This window comes from Mus caroli, chromosome 19 (genome assembly GCF_900094665.2).
Source record: "Mus caroli chromosome 19, CAROLI_EIJ_v1.1, whole genome shotgun sequence".
In the NCBI taxonomy this organism is placed as follows: Eukaryota; Metazoa; Chordata; class Mammalia; order Rodentia; family Muridae; genus Mus; species Mus caroli.
In genome coordinates, this window is record NC_034588.1 from 21058154 (window position 1) to 21077171 (window position 19018).

The 19018-nt window shown below is 45.8% G+C and overlaps 1 protein-coding gene across 4 annotated transcripts in view; it reads left to right on the forward strand.

The window, feature by feature from the left end:
• Apba1 (amyloid beta precursor protein binding family A member 1) overlaps window positions 1-19018 on the forward strand; it is a 192336-nt gene that overhangs the window by 146422 nt on the left and 26896 nt on the right. For all 4 annotated transcript variants that reach the window (XM_029472661.1, XM_029472664.1, XM_029472662.1 and 1 more), the window contains 3 exons: window positions 9017-9112; window positions 12453-12492; window positions 14014-14159. In XM_029472661.1, the coding sequence (XP_029328521.1) occupies window positions 9017-9112; window positions 12453-12492; window positions 14014-14159 (282 nt within the window). The remainder of the gene's footprint in view (window positions 1-9016; window positions 9113-12452; window positions 12493-14013; window positions 14160-19018) is intronic.

Here is a 19018-nt window from a genome sequence, read left to right on the forward strand (position 1 = left end):
CTATCAATAGCTATTAGTGCCTTGTGCACAAATAACCAGTTGGCTGGAAAATGAGGTGGCAGGTATAATGTGCCCCTGCACGGGCCGAGCATACTGTAAGCCCTTTGAAAACGGTAACTCTTACCATTTCTAGCAGATGGGCTGTTCTCCATTGTGAGTGCAGCTGTATCTCCCTCCTTTGTTTTGGTTTAAAACAGGTTTTTCTATACAGTTCAGGCCAGCCTTGAACTCACCATATAGTCCAGGGCGTTCTCAAATCCTTTGTCCTTTCTGTCTCAGCTTCTCCAGTACCAGCATTAGAGGAGTGTGCCACCACACCTGGTTTGGTTACACTCACCTCAGTTGCAATTATGAATATAAGTTCAAAGTGCCTGGATTTTGCTATCAGAGCCTAGGCAGGAAGTCATGAGGCATCCATCAAGAAATGCATGGACTTGAAAGGGCAGTGAACGAACGAAAGGCTTTCTCATTTGTCCAGTGTGATGCACTTCACATACGGCAAGTGAGCTATTTGGCTACAGATGCCCATTGACACATGCAGCTTTGTCGGGTGATGGGTTGGTTTACTCTTAACTAATAAGTGGTTTATAATTAACTAGTTAGTCTTTTGCCTTAGAAACATGACTTTAAAAGCTCAGGGCTCTGGTGATAGTATCTAACAACAACAAAATTGTTGTGTGTTGTTCCCATGATAAAAATCACCACCTGAGCCGAGTGCTGCCAAGCACAGCTCCGTAGGGTCCCGGGAGCTTCCACACAGGTTTACGGGCTTAGAGATGGGAATGGAGGGTGTCTTCTGTGGGAAGAGAACAGAGAGGCTTTGAGAAGGTGAGCTGCCAGTTCTTTCCGTATTCCAGCAGTATTAATTGAATCCATTATGAATGTGTATATAAAACACCTCATTAAGCCAAGCTGTTCTCATCTTAATGACATAATTATGCTCATTCGGTGCCTATGCTAACTTCACTTCTTCACCACATTAAGGAAATACAAGTGTGTACTGATAATATTGTTTGAGTTATACTATAGAGTGGATAATCATGGACTTCCTAATCGGCTTCAAATTTCAGAAGCGTGAACATACATTGGGAAGAAACTCATATCCGGGGCTTTTCAAAGCTCATTCTACAGTGGAATATGGTTGATTTAAAGCAACTCAGACACGTAGGGTAGCAAGCAGTGTGTACAAATTAGGAGAAGGGGATAAAGGCAGGTAAACACAGACCACTAAGCATAAATGGGAGTGCCATCTGGAAACGCTGGGAATTAGAAGTCCCACGGAGTCTCAGAACAGACTCAGCCTGGACACCTACACCTTTGAAATCCACATAGAACAGTAGTAGAAGCAGGATGCTGCTCAGGCTGGAAGGATTGAATGATCAAGTGTTTCCTGACGGTACAAGCAAAAGATGCTCCTGTGAATCCAGTGCCTCCAGTGTCCGCTACAGCGCCTGAGGAGGCTGGTTTTCAAGCCAGGGTGACAGAACCTCATCCAGAATGAGTGGAGAGCCAGGGATACTAATAACCATGTGTGTGCTCAGAGCTTAACTCTGTTACATAAAACTCATTTTCATTTGCTTTCCCACATGACACCTGCCAAGGGCCTGTGTGCCATTTGATAGCATGGCGGAAGGTGAGCATGCATGGAGGAAAAGGAGGTTGAACTCTGTCTATTTGGGTTTGATTTCTGTTGCTATGATAAACAGCATGGTCCAAGTAACTTGTGCAATAATGAGGTTATTTTATAAAATGCTTCCAGGTCCTCCTCCATCACTGAGGAAAGTCAGGGCTGAAACTGGAGCTGAAGACAGAGAAATGCTGCTCACTTCTGTCCATCTGTCTGTCTTACGCAGCCCAGAAGCCTCTGTCCAGGGCTGGTACTGTCCAAAGTCGGATAGGCGGTCCTGCATCAATCAGCAATCAGGAAAATACCCCACGGGCCAGTCCCCCAGTTGGTACTCCCTCGGATGACACTGGGCTGTGGAAGCTGACAGACAGCTAAAGCTAACTAGGATACCCCCTTTCCATAGTTAACCCGTATCCAGCAGCAGCCGAAACATCTCAAAGAGCTGGTCATCTCATAAAGGTCTTGCCGTTAACACTGGGAAGTTGGGGGTTAAGTTGCCAGTGTATGACTGTAGGGACACATTTATATGTAGGGGACATGGGGTCCCGTTTGCAGCTTCTTTATTTCACAGATAACTTTTTTTTTTAAGGAGCTAGTAAGGAAACTCAAGGACAACGTTATTGAAATTTAAGAGAAAAAAAAAACAAAACAAACAAACAAACAACAACAACAACAAAAAAAAAAACAGGCAAACTGGAGCTCTCGGCAGCTGCCAGGAAGAGGGAGATGGGTAAGAGAAAGAGAAATACCTGCTTTCTAAGTCCGAGGTCAAGAAGGCAAACAAACTGCAGTTGTTGGCCTGCAAGCAGCTCTGCAATCCAGAGTGTGGGAGAATCTCCGGATGGGGAATGAGAGCGCGTGGAGGGAGGGTCAAGGCAGGAAAGCTTGTGTCCTGGCTCAGAGCTAGAAGAAGGAAAAGCCAAGGTTTGGGTAGAACTCAAGCAGCTGCCAGAGGCTGTGTAAGGAGGTGTCTTGTCTCCTTAGGGCACAGTTGCCCTCCCCAGCTTACGTACCTCCTGGTGCACCGTGTATCACAGAGTTTCATGGAGCTTTTCTGAGGGGGATTTTCCTGTCCAGGTGATTGACACATTTAGATTAACTCCTAAGAGAAGGAACACGAATGTCTCTGTAATCTTTCAGACCGTTTACATCTTCACCCAGGGCCAGGTATAAATCAGGTCAGACCTCCCTCACCCCCCACCTCCTGTGTGTTTGCTGTTGCTTGTTTTATTTTGTTTGAGATAAAGTCTTACTATGTAGCCCTCCATGGCCTAGAGCTTGCTGTATAGAACTAGCTGGCCCTGAACTCACAAAGAGCTGGCCTGCCTCTGCCTCCTATATGCTGGGATTACAGGCATGTACCATCATACGTTTTAGTAAAAAAAGGAGGAGGAGGAGGAGGAGGAGGAGGAGAGTCTAACTTTTTTTTTTTTTTTTTACTACAAATACCACCACGTAACAGAAAAAAAGGTTTTTTAAACATTTAAGAAAGCTATAAACCTGTCGTGCACTAGGAAGGCAGTCTTTGCTGTAGTGGCCTGGACAGTGCCCTTCCTTCTTCCTGATGAGGTTTTTAATCTTAGGAGGAGCAATCTTGGTACTCATTTCAGGAGAGAGTCCTCTCTTCCATGACCTTCGAGTCTGCTAATTTCTAGCTAGCTACCTAGCAAATCTTAACACTTCCTTTTCTCCATCCTAAATTTTAACGAAAGGGTAGAGTAGAATTTTGCGAGCAAAGAACCATATTCTACAATTTTACAAAAATCTCCAGGGGCGCGTTCTTTACAGCCCTTCCCATCCAAGCAGGGGCAGTGAGCATGCTTGGATGAGGGTTTCTATTCAACGGCACCCACCATCTTCTTGGGGTCATCAGTATCTGACTCTTGTATATCATTTATACACTTTGTTGGGCTATTGTTATTTTGTGTATTTTGGTGGGTCACATTATGGTTATTTAATACAATAAACAACGTAGTGATTAAATTAGGGTAGTAGGCATTTGCACCTCTCCAACCATTAATTATTAAGTGTCGGGGACACTGTTAGCCCATAGTTACCTCTACCGCATACTCACCGTGTGTATGAGATACGGACTGTGAGCCCAGAGTTACCTCACACAGCTTGTCAGTGGGTTATAGTCTGCGTGTGTTGACTCACATCTACCTAACTCCAAAAGAGCAGTGGCTCCTTCATTCCTACTGAAAACTTCCTGTCACCTTCCTCCCGTGTCCTTCTCTGCCTCTAGTAGCCAGAGATCTATTTCATTCTCCTTGACACTGGCATCATTGATTTCCAAAAGTGGGTTAAGAACATGTAGTATTTGTCTGTTTTACTTAACACAACCATTTCCAGTTCCACCCATGTTCTTTTTACGACTCAGCAATGTCCCACTGTAGAAACATAACCTCATTTCCTTATCTACTGAAGAACATCTGACCTGATCCTCTGTTCGGTATGTATGTTTACAGCTTTTGCGTTCCTGTAAATTTTTGTCAACATAGAATGACATTCTTTGCCTCTTTCTGCATTTTTTTAATTTAAATTCTGCTTTATCAAATATCAGTATAGTTATTCCTGCTTGGTCAAATATTTCCATGTGTGTGATATATCGTTTTCTAAGATTTCACTTTTAGATTCATGATTCTCTACTGAAGAAGTGCGTTTACTTTAATAAGTGTATAGTCTTTCTTTTTAACCCATTCATCTACTCCATGTTGATTGCTGAATATAATCCATTTATGTTCAGGGTTGTTCCTGAGAAGCACAGACTTCCTGCTGTTCTGTTATTGCACAGGGCTGGCTTTTTAATTGTGTTCCCCTTTGCATCATAAAACCTTCTGTGTCCTGCTGAGGGTTAAGTCTGTCTGTGTGTGGTGTGCCTCTCCTTCTGGTTAGCTCTGTGCCGGTTCATATGTTGTCATGGCAGTAACTACCCTTTGTTTTCACAGTAGGGTCCCTTAAGTACTTCTCATAACACTGGTCTTATCTGTCCCCTCTATTATTATCTGGGTGGTGTTTCTGAGTGTAGTTCTTGGGGAAAGGGTTTCTCCTCCCATTATTTTGAATGTATCATCCCATTCTCTTGTAGTCAGTGGTAAGGTTTCTGTGAAGCAGCCTACTGTGAGTCTGAGGGGCCGTCCCTTATGTGTGACTCTTCTCTTGCTATTTTTTTTTTAAGATTTTTGGTTTTTTGTTTGTTTGTTTGTTTTATGTACGTGAGTACACTGTTGCTGTCTTCAGACACACCAGAAGAGGGCATCAGATCCCATTACAGATGGTTGTGAGCTACCATGTGGTTGCTGGGGATTGAACCCCGATCCTCAGGAAGAGCAGTCAGTGCTCTTAACCACGAAGCCATCTCTGCAGCCCTCTTCTCTTGCTATTTTAAGATTTTTTTGTTGTTGTTGTTGTGTGTTCTTGTCATTTTGACTCTAATATGCTTTTGGTGCAGGTCTGTTTTGGTTGGAGCTGTTGTCCTTGGAGCTTCCAGAATCTGGATGTCTGTGTGTCTCTAAGATTTGAGAGCTTTATCCATTTCCCATGGTGCAAAGGTGTTTTAATCCAACAGTTTCCCATGTGTTTCCTAGAGCTTCCTTGTTCTTGTATGATGTTTTGAAGTTTCTGTCTGACGGAGTGACTTCTGAGAGGAGCTGTCCTCACAGTCTGCAATGTCTTCTTTTGCCTGCTAGGGAGCTTCCCGAGTGTCTGTCGTCACCAACTGAAGTGTTTACTCCCAAGCTTTCCTGTTGGTTCTTTTCTGCCCTTTGTCCTTGTTGAGCTCCTCATTCGCATCCTGAGTTGTTTTTCTCCTTTCCTTGTACCACTGATCTCATTCATGGCTCTCTGGGTTTCCTTAAGGTTTCTGCTTAGTTTTTTGTAGTTGTGTTGTTGTTGCTGCTGTTGTTGTTGTTGCTGCTGCTTATTTGTCTGTTTTGGGGCATTTTATAGGTCTCATTTGCACAGGTCCAGTTCCAGATAATTATTTTTCCTTGCAAGCACCATGTTCCCTTTCATGTTTCTTGAGTCTTGGTGATGTCTGCACATCTGGAGTAACATTATGTTTCTTCACATTTTATAAATAGCTTTTCTAGGAAAAGACATTTCTATTTAAATGAGATATAAGAAGGACATCAGTTGGATGGTTTCTTTTGAGTTTGGCAGTAGTGGATTCCAAAGCAATCTTTGATTTTTATTTCTCTTTTTTTTTTTTGTCTTTGATGTCAGCAGTGTCTAAGTTATGAGGCGTCATGTCATAGGCTTCTATATGTGTCTGGGGACTCTACAGAGTTCATCCCTGAGTACACAGAGGCAGCTGTGGCAGCTTCCATAGCTTTGGTGGTGTGAGATATTGGGAGGACAGGAATGTCTTTGTGCCCTCAGGGCCTGGACTGATAACACTGACTGCAGCAGCAACAACAACAACGCTGCCTCTTCAGCCACACCCCATGAAGGAGACCTCCAGGGTTCTCAGGCTGAGTGACAGATGCTGGGCCTGATGTAGAACCATAGGCTGGGCCTGGGCCTTCCTTGGCTCCACAAGATGATCACATGGATAGTAGCATCTATGGCATACACACCCAGCTTCCCAGTGTTCATTTTGTGAATTATCTAATCACATTTGCTTCCTACCCTTGGTCTCATTTGCCTGAGTTGAATACGGGGAGACTCTAGCACAAATCTGCTTCCATAACACTTCCTTTTTCCTTGTATATGTCGTTGGCCAAAGTCTGCCTCTGATGTGCTCTTTGAAAGTGAAACCTATTATATAATTTCTTTTTACTTTCTAATTTATTTTAAAAGTGTACCCACCAGGAAGGTTTTGATACAGGCATTTGAATACTTTTGTTTCAATCTTGTAAGAGCTGGGTCTGTTTGAAGATGCTTGGGCGTGCTTGCCTTGGTCAGTGTTAGCAAATTTGTAGCTCTATGTGTCAAAAGAACTTCATTGGAGCCCAAGTTAGAGTCCTCCCCACAGGAAAAATAGATTTCTAGAGCTCAAGATGAACAATGAATGCTCTACACAGTGAAGCAGAAAGATACTACATCAGAGAAGGACTCACCACTGACCACTAAAAGACATCATCCCCAGGAGGCAGTGGGCAGCATTGCTCCATTTCTCCTTTCAGTGCGGGATGGCAACAGTCTAACCAGCCTCCCTTTGCTAAGTACCTAACTACTTCCTGGACCTAAGCCTAGGCTCTTATATGATGATAGAGACAGGATCCCTACTGCTCAAGAGCTCTTGGGGATTTGGTACACACATAAGCAAGATTTAATACAAACTACAGCATGTTTCACGGGGGAGAGATGAGCTGTGGTTGTCATCTCAGCCCCATGGGAGGCATACTTCAGAACTGAGCATTGAATGTATCAGGAGATGAAGGGAAGCTGTGGGTGGAGGGGACATCTGAGCCTGTGCATGGGTCAGAGGTGCCTGGGAGACGTGGGCCCCTGATAAGGTCAGGGTGAGTCCATCGGAGGAATGAGTTATCAGGGGAGTGACTCATGCGCTCCTCTTTCCTGGCATTCCCTGGTGGGCACTCAGCACTAACCATACATGCCTTATTCTATGTTTCACCTCCCTGCCCACTGTCCAGATAGCCTGCCTTTCCACACCATAGGAGGACAGTCCAGTGCCCACAGGGTGGGAAGAAATCTATTTGTAGAACGTCTGGAGTAGAAAATAAAGAAATAGGAAATATGGGGCCACCTGTTGGGTAGTTCCCTGTGAGGTGTCCACAACCCTGAAAGTTCACAGTTCAAGAAAACCCGACTGCCCCAGCTTCCCTCACTCAGCACACACCTTAAAGACTTTGGGACAGAAAAAAAAATCTCTTTGGAGAAAGGAATCAAGCCACAAATAGCAAAAGAAACTTTTTCAGTGTGAAAAACCGGGGAGATTTACGGCATTAAATTCTCATCCTTTCCCACCTTAATTTTGAGTCGGCAAACAGTGCTAGGTCAGTGAGCACCCAGCAGCTCTCCTGAGCACAGATGGGAAAGTTCTTCATGCTTCTTTTGAAAGGCATGCAAGGCTGCTTTAATGTGGCCAGGGACCCAGGATACATCACCCTATGCCAGTCCTCCTGGATCAACTGTGGTGTCACCGTGTAAGGGGCTCCTGAGCCCTCATCTCCCTGTGCAGAATCAAGTGATAATATGACCAGAGACTGGCACCTCATAACCTCTTAGCTGAATAGTGTGTTCCACAATGTCATCTTTTGGTGTTCCTGTAGTTTTTGTGACTCAGACTTTTGGGAAAAGTTCCCCCCCCCAATTTTAGATCATGCCCACTGAGGTTCTCTTGTCTGTTAGCATGCCCTGTCCCTGCCACCAGCACCACTGTGCTGTTTGTGATATGCTGGGGGAAGCAAGGGTGTGGTGCTTCCTGGCTGTGGGTAACATCTGAGAGCCCACATACACCATGAGAAGAACCATGTAGGGTGTGCTCTCCCAGGACTTGTGGAGAAGGGAAGCCAGGAAGGCAAATCCTGGGCAAACGAAAGTAATGCGTATGCACACCTGACTTTTTGCAGCTGGCTCTTTTGGGGAAGTTAAGGCACAGAGAGGTCAGTAAACTATCTTTGCACAGGAAGGGAGAGTGTTTCACAGACCCACCTGACAATGCCCCTCATCTCCCAAGACTCCAGGAGCTCACAGAACTTCCTGGTGATGGTTGGGGTGTGTTTCCAAGCTCTTATGTGTCCCATTGCTTGCTTCTTTGGTCATTCATTCAGCACGTACTTAATGGGGTACTAGCTGTATTCTATGTGCAAACCCAAGTTTTGTGTTATGGCTCCTACCTACCTGTGTCCAACTACAGAGGCACCAACACAGGGACTATGCTACCCAGACCTGTTTATCTAAGCCTTGTTTTCAAGCCTGTCATTTGACAGAGGGTTGAAACGGTGCTGACATGGTCCAAACAGTGTGGTTTGAATGTTGAATTTTCAGCAGCCCATGAATTAAGAGAGACAGCATGCAGACTTGTGAGCAGACAAGAAAAACCACAATGGGTAATTTTACTTTTCAGTTTTCCATTTAGGTCATCTTGAGCAGGTGACATTTGTATTCCAAGTATTTAACTTTCACTAAGAAAAAAATTAACATGTTGTGTAATACCCTTAAGGCTTTAAATTTGATGCCTACTATAAGTCTGTATTTTCTTTAAAATATTAGCCTGAGGGAAGAAAAAGTCCCGAAGCTCTAAAACTCCTTTGAAGAGGTGGAGTTGAAAGCTTGCATGGCCAGGCCTGCTCAGTGCAGTTCGCAATTCTTCTTGCCAAAAAGGCTTCTCCCCACTGTAGTTCCGGGCTGTTCTGCTCTGTGTGGCTCGATGCCACAGCCCTCAGATCCTCACTGCTGTCTGTCCCTCTTCCTGTGTTCCAGTCTCCGTCTCCTGGCAGTTCTTCACCCCTGGGTGCTGAGTCATCAAGCATACCCCTTCATCCCGGCGACCCCACGGAAGCCTCCACAAATAAAGAGGTAAGGCTCCATCTTCCTGTCTCACGCCTGTGTTATTTTAACCCAATAATGCTTTATTGTTTCCACCTCTGCCCGCCCTGATGGAAACCACCCTGAGAAGTATTTCTTCTCCTCGGCTGTGTGCCTGCCGTTTGTCAGTGAAAGCCGTGGTTCATCTGTCCAGTTTGGTAGTCACAGGCCACAGTGTTGAATATGAGAATTCACATCCTTGCACATACCTCTTCCATTCCAGTGTTCAGTGCCATCTGCAGCCAGTTACAGAACTTTTGTATCACAGGAAGTTCCACCACTGGACCTTGAACCTCAAAACCATCTACCAGCATCGTTTCCAAAAGAACCTTCTGTGAAGGCATGGTCCTCTTCTGTATTGTAGTCACTAGCCTCTGGTGCCCAGAGAGCCCGTGAAACATGGCCAGTAGGAGAGGGGAGCTTACATTTACATTTTAATCATAGGCCAGGGGCTACTCAACAGGAGGCTGTAGGGTGTTCCCTGAGGACAAGTGGCCCTACTCACAGGAGACACACTGAATACAGAGTTCTGAAGTGACAAGATGTGGCTAAGATTTCTGGGCTTGAAAGGGACAGGTGTTTTACCCTGAGTAGAGAGAGCCCCTGCCTCCGTTAGGACCCAGTGTTCTCCTATCCCAAGGTGATGGGTACCACTTAGCGGGGATCCACACCAGGCGGCTGTTTCCCTACACCATGACTGTATGTGGGTACATGTCAGTCCAGCAGGAGATGCTTCTTCATCAGCCCTGAGGAGTTGTGACGAAGAGGTATGTCTCACACTCCCCCACTGTATTCACAGTTTTATCTCGAATCAACTGGGAAAATCAAAGCATTATCTTAACCCGAGTAACAGATTGTTTAATGTGTGCTATTCATGAGAGAGGGCTATAGTTTTTATTAATGTGTTCTTCAGGTGAGAGTGACACTAGACTAGAAATATGTTTTGTCCCCCTGGTCTATTCAGACTCTCCCTCTGGAGCCTGGGTGGCAGGGTCCTGGTTTGTGCTGGCCCCTTTTGCCATTATTTGATATGATACTCTGTTAATAGGGCATGGATGGGGAAGAGGGAAGGTTGACTGCTTCAGGGCCAGCAACGCTAACAGAGGGTATAAGTTACCAGTCGTTTGCGGTATTCCAGGCACCAGGCTGAGCAAGTCATAGGCTGTGTCTCTGAGGAACCTTTGCATGGTTCTGGGAGGTGATTTCATTGTCCTCACCGTTGAGTTCTGAAATTTAGAACTTGGATACCTTAGCTGAGGCTACACTGCTCAGCTGTGGTTTGAATGCAGAAGTCATGTAGGACTCTAAACAGAGTTCATGTAACCCCTGAAAAACCTTGAGGTCTCAGCTTTAATTTCTTCTGTTTTTTTGTTTTATCTGAGAAAGGGTATGTTGCTATGTACCCCAGGTTGTCCTTGAACTCACAATCATCTTACTTCTCCCTGCCCAGTGCTGGAATTGCAGGTGTTCCCCCAGCACATCCAGCCTAGATTTTCATGAATTTAATGCAACTTTATTAATGCTCTCTAAGGATGACTGATGCTCATCTCAGCTCACACAGGAGAAGGCACGTCTAAGCAGGTGTCTGAATATTAAGCTTTCAATTATGCATCGGCTTATAGCAAGCAAGGTAGACAGGTTAGTCTCGCAATTCCTACAAGGCTTGGTCCATGGTTCTGCATATCTTTAGAAATAATGATGGAAATATTCATTGTATTCAATAGAGATCCTTTCATTTTACAAAGCTGTCTTTTAAGTATTACCCCAGAAATGAAATTGATCATTGGCTAGCAAATGTTGCAGAGTGACTGTACCAGTCACCTACCATCACCTCTCTAAAGTAGTTCTTCTGTAGCTTCTGCTAAAACAGGTTTTAGCATTCAGAGGAGTGTCCTAGTAGCCCAAGAAAACCGAATCTGCTTTTTAAAGATACCTGGAGACTGATCTGTTTGGATGAAATGAAGTGACTTCTTGTTACCCTAGAACACTGAGAACAAGGGCAGGGAGATGGATGGGAAATGAGGCCTTTGACCCCTGTGGAGAACTTAGCTGCTTCTGCATAACGTGAGGTCTCCTAGCCTCATATACTGTGCAGCTTTCCACAAATGCATAGCAGCTAGGAGCTTTGGACCCTTGGGACCAGCTTCGTTGGTGAGAGGTGCCATTTCATCCCAGTGAGTACATTTGCAAGGGCCTGCCCAAAGTTGCCCTGTGTGGTCTGCCATGCAGTTAGTGTGGGATCCCTGCCATTGTCGGGACTGATGGGGTGCTCCAGTTTTCCACATCCGTTAGCAGGCCATGTTAGAATCCTCTGCATGATAAGAGTGACACCCTAGCCCTCACCCATAGTCGGCTCATCTAACCTGTCATCTAACAGATCAGTGTACTGAGGAGATGTCCGTCTCCAAAAAGCATATGTTGGAATGATCATGTGCCCCCCATGGTAAATCTTCAGAAATGAAAATCCAAGCCATGCCAATCCTCCCTTTTGCCCATCTTCAGTGCTTCCTTTTGAACATGAGCTGCCCTCGGATGTCCCACACCCTTCAGCTACAGGCTCTGTTACCTTTGAAACAGAAAGGAGTGCCCCGTTCTTCTCTCATGCAGGACCGTTTCTGGCATGTGTGCCTCCAAAGGAGCCTATGGCAAGCTTGGCCTCTTGGCTTGCTGGCACTTAAACTTCCACTCCAGGCGGGTTCTATGTGTCCAGCTCATCCCATCCAGTAGCTGTTAAGGCTGACCTCTGATGTGAGCTGACACTTACAAAAATCAAGAACCAATAGTGGTTTTTCACTTGCTCTTTCATTCTTCTTCTAAAGAAACACAAATCCATGACTTACAGAATGAAAATTTTCAATGGAAATGAACCAGTGGGAGATAAAAAGGTGTAGGAGTTTATCTTCCTTTCAGCAGCCACCCTTGCTTGTGTCAGGGACCTGGAGAAAATGCACCAGGGAGTCCTAACTTTCAGAGCACACAGTCATGTTATTGGCACATTTAGTACTGAATAGCTTTCCACACGGAGTACATCCTTAAAGTGTAAAGTACAATCTTTATTGCTGACTATACATTTTTAGAGCTGGTGAGCACCTCTGAACTCTGGGGTGTTTTGATCACTTCAAACTTGAGCGAGCCATTCTGGGTCTTAGGTAACCTTAGTAGTGAATGCATATATTTGTCCACACTTCGTTCTCTCTATTGAAAACTGGCTGATAACTGGTTAACAAATGCCACCGGTGATTTATGTCTTCTTTATGTTGCGTGGACAGTGGTGCTAATGTATATTTAATCATGCTCTGCCCCCTTTGAAACTTCTTTGTCTTAATTACAGTCAAGAAAAAGCTTGGCTTCATTCCCAACCTACGTTGAAGGTAAGAACTGAAGAGAAAAATATTGAGTACTGGGGTCACTCATGAATCTTTTAGCATTTGTAGGCACTGGATGTAAAACAACACAGGGGGAAAGACCACAAACCTGCTAGCCCTGAGTATCTTAGACTAAAAGTGTAGTGTGAATCCTTTGTTCTCGTCAGAGACCAAGGGTGTGGGCAAGCCAGGTAGTAAAGCTATGCCGAGGTATGTCATGAAGGTTCTGATGAGCCTCCCATGTCTGTGTTTTGACCACAATCCTAGTTGTTGGAAGGTGAGTAAGATGCCAGGCAGTGGTGGTGCATGCTTTTAATCCCAGCCCCCAGGAGGCAGAGGCAAGCAGATCTCTGTGAGTTCAAGGCCAGCTGGTCTACAGAGTAAGTTTCAGGACAGCCAGAGCTACAAAGAGAAACTCTTGTCTCAAAAGAAAAAAAAAAAATAAAGTAAGTTTGTACCCAGCCCAGGAGTTTTTTCATGGGGAGCAACTCAAGGTGAGCTTGACCATTAAAAAATGAAAATAAAAGTCACTTCAGACTAACCCTACAAGAGGGAGGTAAATTGGTTCCACTTTGAGTTATTTCATCTCTAGAACCTTAGGCTTCATGGTGGGTTATATTGTACTCTCCTCAGATATCATTCAAGTCAAAGAAAATACACGTTTTGCTTGTGATTAAAATGTCTGTCTTTAGTGAACCTGTTATACATAATAGTTGCTGCCACGCTTTAATTTAGGCTGTGACTCATAGGTGATTGTTATTAAAAGCAGATGCCCATCTGTTTAAAACAGAGATTTGGCTTAGTAGACTGGGAGGTGAGAACAGAAAAAGTGTGATTCTCCTTGGGATTGAACTCTACGTGAAGCCAGGAGCATCATGGTCTATCAGCAACATTGGCAGCATGGAACCATGGCTTTGTGGTGATGTTATCAACTTACAATGTTGGAGTCTGATGCCATTATAGGGAAGAAATACCCCCATTTTCTTCATGTGTAAAATGTGATTCCCCCATCAGAGTACAATCAGAGGCGTAAAGTTTGAGTGGGTAAAAAGGAAATAGGGAGCGTCAGGAAATGGTGTTTTCCACTATTACCGCTTTCTTTTCCTCTAAGCCATTCACCCAAGCAAACACACACGTTTATAGACATACGTGACAGGCATGGAAGTAAAAGATGAGTATGACATAGCCCTTGCCAGAGAGCTCATCTTCCAATCCCCAGTACCACGTTTCGGGAGTGAGGAATCATTTCATCTAAGGCCTCACAGGACAGCCAAGTGCCAAACAGACAAACCTTGAACAGACTGTCTGAGTCTCTCAAGAAACTAGGATTACAGGCCTGGCTAAGAGACATTTTTTTACTATTGGACTCTGATTCATATTTAAAATAAATCCATCGCTTCTCATAGTAAATGGTTCCAAGATGTCTTAGACTAGCAGGTAGACCACATATGTAAACAGTGAACATGGGGGTTGGCATGTGGTACTCCCCCATGACATCATTCACTACCTTGGCTCTATGTGTTACAGTTCCTGGACCTTGCGACCCTGAAGACTTGATCGATGGAATTATTTTTGCTGCCAATTACCTTGGTTCCACTCAGCTACTCTCAGACAAAACTCCCTCCAAAAATGTACGCATGATGCAGGCCCAGGAAGCAGTAAGCCGGATCAAGGTGAGGGGGTCTGCGTGGTCTGAGGTGGTTGGGTGACTGAGGGGACCTGAGCAGGCAGTGTCAACCCACAGCTCTTAGACAGTGGACTAAGATGTTGCAAGCAGGTTTATTCCTGCCTAACTAAAAGCCCAAGTCTTTCCATCTAAACCCTATTCAGGTTGCTCTCTTGAGAGTATATTCATATGCCATGGACTTTGCTCTTTGTGCCTCTAAGGTGCAGTTCCAGCACTGGCCCTCTACGGACAACTAGAGGCCATTGATTAGAGCAGCCCTCTGTTAGATTCTATTAATCTGTCTCGATGCCAGTCAAATGAACTATTTGATTAAACCATACTTGGGTAGTCTGAAGAACTTAGGCAAATCCTAGTTTCAACTAGTTTAAACACAGTCACCAGCCATTTTCATTAGTTTTATCAGGAGGTAAAGGAGTAAGCCAACTGGGTCCATCGAGAACCAATTTCATCTAGTCTCAATAATTCACAAGTAGATTGAGCTACACAAAATCAATCTGTAAATGCAGGACTCCAGAGACTCCACCATAATGCCACCTAGAGTTATAGATACACCAGGGTAGCAGGAATGCTGGCTGTGCAAATGCTATCCAAAAGTCCCTGTGCACTCAGCACGTGGAACACACTCAGAGAACCAGCAAAGGTGAAAGGTTAGGATTCACCAGTTCCTTCCCCCCCCCCCCCCCCCCCCCCCGGTTTCAACTAGTTAAGACTGAATCTTCTCTGCCCTTCTCCTCTGGCACCAGAGAGCCTGATGCTGATGTGGTTATATAGAGTGAAAAAGGACAAGAGAAGGCAGCCAGAGGTCTTTATCTGAGGAGACAAGAGGATCCTTGAGCCCTGTCTTATGTAGGATGATGGGGGAGGGGAACAGTGGAGAACGTGAGTCCCTTACCTCTAACCACAACTGCTCAGAGGGAATAAACCAGTCAGTAGAGGCACCAGGTGTCAGGAGGAGAGGATGTCAGACATGGAATGCCACAGGAGTACCCTAGAGGTTAGAAGGGAAGGAGGTGCACGCCTGAGAGAAACCATCTGAAAGGAAGCAAGATTTACTGCAGCTCGTGGTTTCAGAGGCCTTAGCTCATGGGTATTTGGCCGTGAAGCAGAAAAGCATGGGAAGACCCACTGCTCACCTCACTGAGACAAACAGAAGAGCCACATGCCGATTCTCTCTTCACACACCCACCCGTGTACTCTCCTAACTACTTGCTGTCTCTCAGACCAATCAAGAATCAAGTAGACAAGAATAAGCATCATTCATAAGCCCACCTCTTCCCAAGGTAACACCCTGAACATACCTGTTCAAGCCATAATTAATCTCCAAGTGAAGAAAAGAGTGAGGATATTAACTCTCCCACACCTACCCTGGCACACTAGACAAACTACCAACTGTGAGCCCCTGCGAAAAGCCAGTTGAACACTTCTAGTGTGCAATGACTAGGGATAAACAACATCAGTATTCCAAAAGGGAAGAGTACACAAATGACAGGAAGAACTTGACTAGCTAGACCCAAACCCAGCAGCTAACAAAACCCTGTAGCCTTGTGTCCAGCATCTGGAGGAATGCGGTAGCAGAGCGTGACCTTCGGGGCTGCATCCCCTGCAGCCTGGCCAACAAGGTTTGTCTCCGAAGGCTGGGGCTGTAGTGGCTCAGATTTCCTGGTTTTGCATCTGCTTTGCCGGCATCTCCATTTCATCTGTCTTCACCCTCATATTTTCACATACCTTGAGGGCTCCCCACAAACTGGTATCACATGGACAACACCAGTATCCGACACCAGCCCAAGCAGTAGCTGGACCTCCTTGGGTGATGGCTACAGGAGCCTCTGAGTGTCTGGGCAGCTGAGCACAACAAAATGATTTCTATGGTAACAACTCCCTAGGCATCTGTATGCATTCAGAGCACCCCAGCAGCCTTCTCTTTCTAGGGAAAGTCTTTCAAGTCAATTTACATTCTCACATCACTGAACTTACCATGAATAAAAAGCCTGCTGGTTCCTAAGTTGCCTTCAAGGCATCTTGCAAGGAAGTACTTCTCTTCTGCTGGGAACTTAACTTTTTAGAAACCATGCCTTCCACAACTCAAACTTTTCTTGGACTTTAAAGCAAACTGCAAGGTTTTCATGTCTTTCCACCCTGCCTCTACTCCCCATTCTCACTGTAAATCTAACCCAGAGCGACATCAGTGCCCATGCAATAGCCTGAACGGAGGCTGTCTTAAAATTCCCTCTGCTAGATTTAAATAGAACCTAAGGCAAAGTCTTGGCATATGGACAGAATCTCACACAAATGGCCACTAGTCCAGTTTCCAAATAAATTCCTCATTTCCATTTGAAACGCCATGAGCAGTTTTTACTGTCCACGGTGTATTATCCAAACTCTTGCCATCAGTACCCCTCAATCCCTGGGGAGAGAATTCTAGGGATGCTAACACACATCAGCAGACTCTTCCCACAAACTGCTTGTGAGAGCGGCTGAGCCTTGTGATCAGGGGTCATGAAGACAGCGCCTCCCCTGGCACCAGTGTTCTGTTTGAGAGGAAGGATTGTCTTTAGTTCACAGCTGCAGAGCCCGTGCTCAGCTAAGTGTTGTTTCTGGGCTGTGGTGGAGAAGAGCTCCTTGGCAGGAAGGTGGAAAAAAGCCAAGCTACTTACCCCTTGGCAGGCAGAAAGCAGACAGGCAGCAAGCGTGAGCGCGTGTCTACGCTGCAAGGCTCATCTACTAGCTTCCACCCACAGCAGTCAAGACTCACCGTTACAGCCAGGGCTGCCATTCCCGTGCTCAGGAGGCTAAGACAGGAAGGCGCCTGGGCTCCATCACAAGTCCTGTCCCTAGTATAAATAATAAGATTAAGCATCTTAAGTCTGCAGCTGCCCAGTCACTCGGTGCTCCCCAGGATGCTCCGTGGTGTTCCCTCACCCCTCTCCTTGCTTCCTCGTCAAGTAGCTCCCCATCGCACCTACCAGTGCAGCCTCTGAGTGTCTGTCGCTCATGTGACAACCTCACTTGTAGAGCAAACACTTCTCTCTCAAGCTCAGAGCCATCCTCTCCTTACCTGCCCATAGAGCATAGAGTAAGCTGTGACTTGAAGTTACGATTGATTTGTTAGGAATTAGGATGTGCAACCCAGGGAATGGTTTACGGCTCCGTCATAGGTCACTGCACTGATAGCAACCTTAGTGTCGAGTCTGGCTTAACAGTTATTCCATGTGTCGGGCTCCATTCAGGCACTTCATCTGTGACACACAGGCCTTGCCTGTACCTTGAAGCCCCCTCCATAATGTACATCTTATCTTAAAAATGAGCCTCTTCCAGGATGATGGAAAGCAGGAAGTTCAATTCTTTGAAGAGAAGCTCCTGAGACTCGCAAACGTGCATCTTGCCCCCTGACTCCCAGCAGGGCTGCACCAGGAAAGCAAAGTAGCAGTTTGATCCTCAGGCTTTCTGAGCTTAGTGTGTTAGTCGGCTCCACCACTGCAGACTTCCACCACTCAGACAAATACCTGAGATAAACAAAGGACGATGCATCTGCGTGGGCTCACACATCCACAAGTGTCAGCTCACAGGCACTTGGCTGTGTTGCTTTGGGCCAGTGATAGTGGGTAGTACAACATTAGGAAGTACATGGTAAGAGCAGGCTGCTCACTTTGTAGTAGCCAGAAAGGAAAGAGTCATGGCCCAGATAACCCCTTCAAGGGCATGCCCCCCCCCCAGTAACCTAACTCCCTTCCATTCAACCCACCTCCTAAAGGTCCCACCACCTCCCAAGGTAGCATAGACTGGTTACCAAACCTTTGCACGTGGACTTTTGGGAGAACATTCTAGATCCAGGTCACAGAAGTTGGCTACTTCCGGTTGTTTGCCTCATGCCAGAGACACACTAGTGCCAGAAAGTTCCCCCATCTTAATTTAACACCCCCCAGCAAGGCTTTTAAAATAATGCCTGAGAATTTTTTTTAAAAATCTCTTAAGGAAAAACAAGCTAGTTTTCAAATGGAGTCTCAATCCAGACTCCTGCAAACACCAAATGTAACACTAAGTCCCCCGGATGAGTGGTCCTGTGAGCCTTCCAATGGCTGCACAGACCACCGTGACCTGTCATCGCCCACCATGACCTGTCATAGCTTGCCTGATGACTTCCTGACAGACAGGAAGCACCTGGCAATGAGTAGAAACACCTCTGGCTGTCACACTGACATATGCTCTACCCTCTGAACCCATCCAGAACAAAGAGCCACCCGTGAGAACTATGTCAGAACACCAAGTCCCATGACCAGGTGGTCTTTCCAGAAGAAAGCAACAGTCTGACATTAAGGGTTACTGGGGACCGCCTGGACCAGAAAACTGGGAGTTGCCTTGGGGTCAGTTTCTCATTGGCTCTACCTATCGAGCCTCCCAAATCCAGCTGTATTTTGGGGTTCAGGCTTTAGTTGTTCACCTCCTGACAGTTGGGGACTCCCACATATGGGCACCTGTGTCTTTCCACTCCTCTTACGGCACCTAAGGAGGGTTCAGATGGTGCTCAGGGTGGGTAGGGGTGGCAGGCTCAGCATCAGCCGGACAGAAAGCAGCCCACATGGTGAGTAGCAGCATCCCTCACCAGCTCCTCCGGCACCAGCTGTACCCTGAACTGCTTTCTTGCCTCCACAGTGGGAGGTGACCGTGTGGCTTTACCTTTAAGTCCAGTTCTCTCATGACAATCAGACCCTTTACTCTGGAGTTCCCAAGTAACCAGCACCCCAAAACCCCACAGCTCAGTTAAACCCCACATTAGATGGCACTTTCAACACAAGCAAGTGGCCAACTGATCACAAGTATGTTTTAAACCCACCCGGAGCAGTGTGG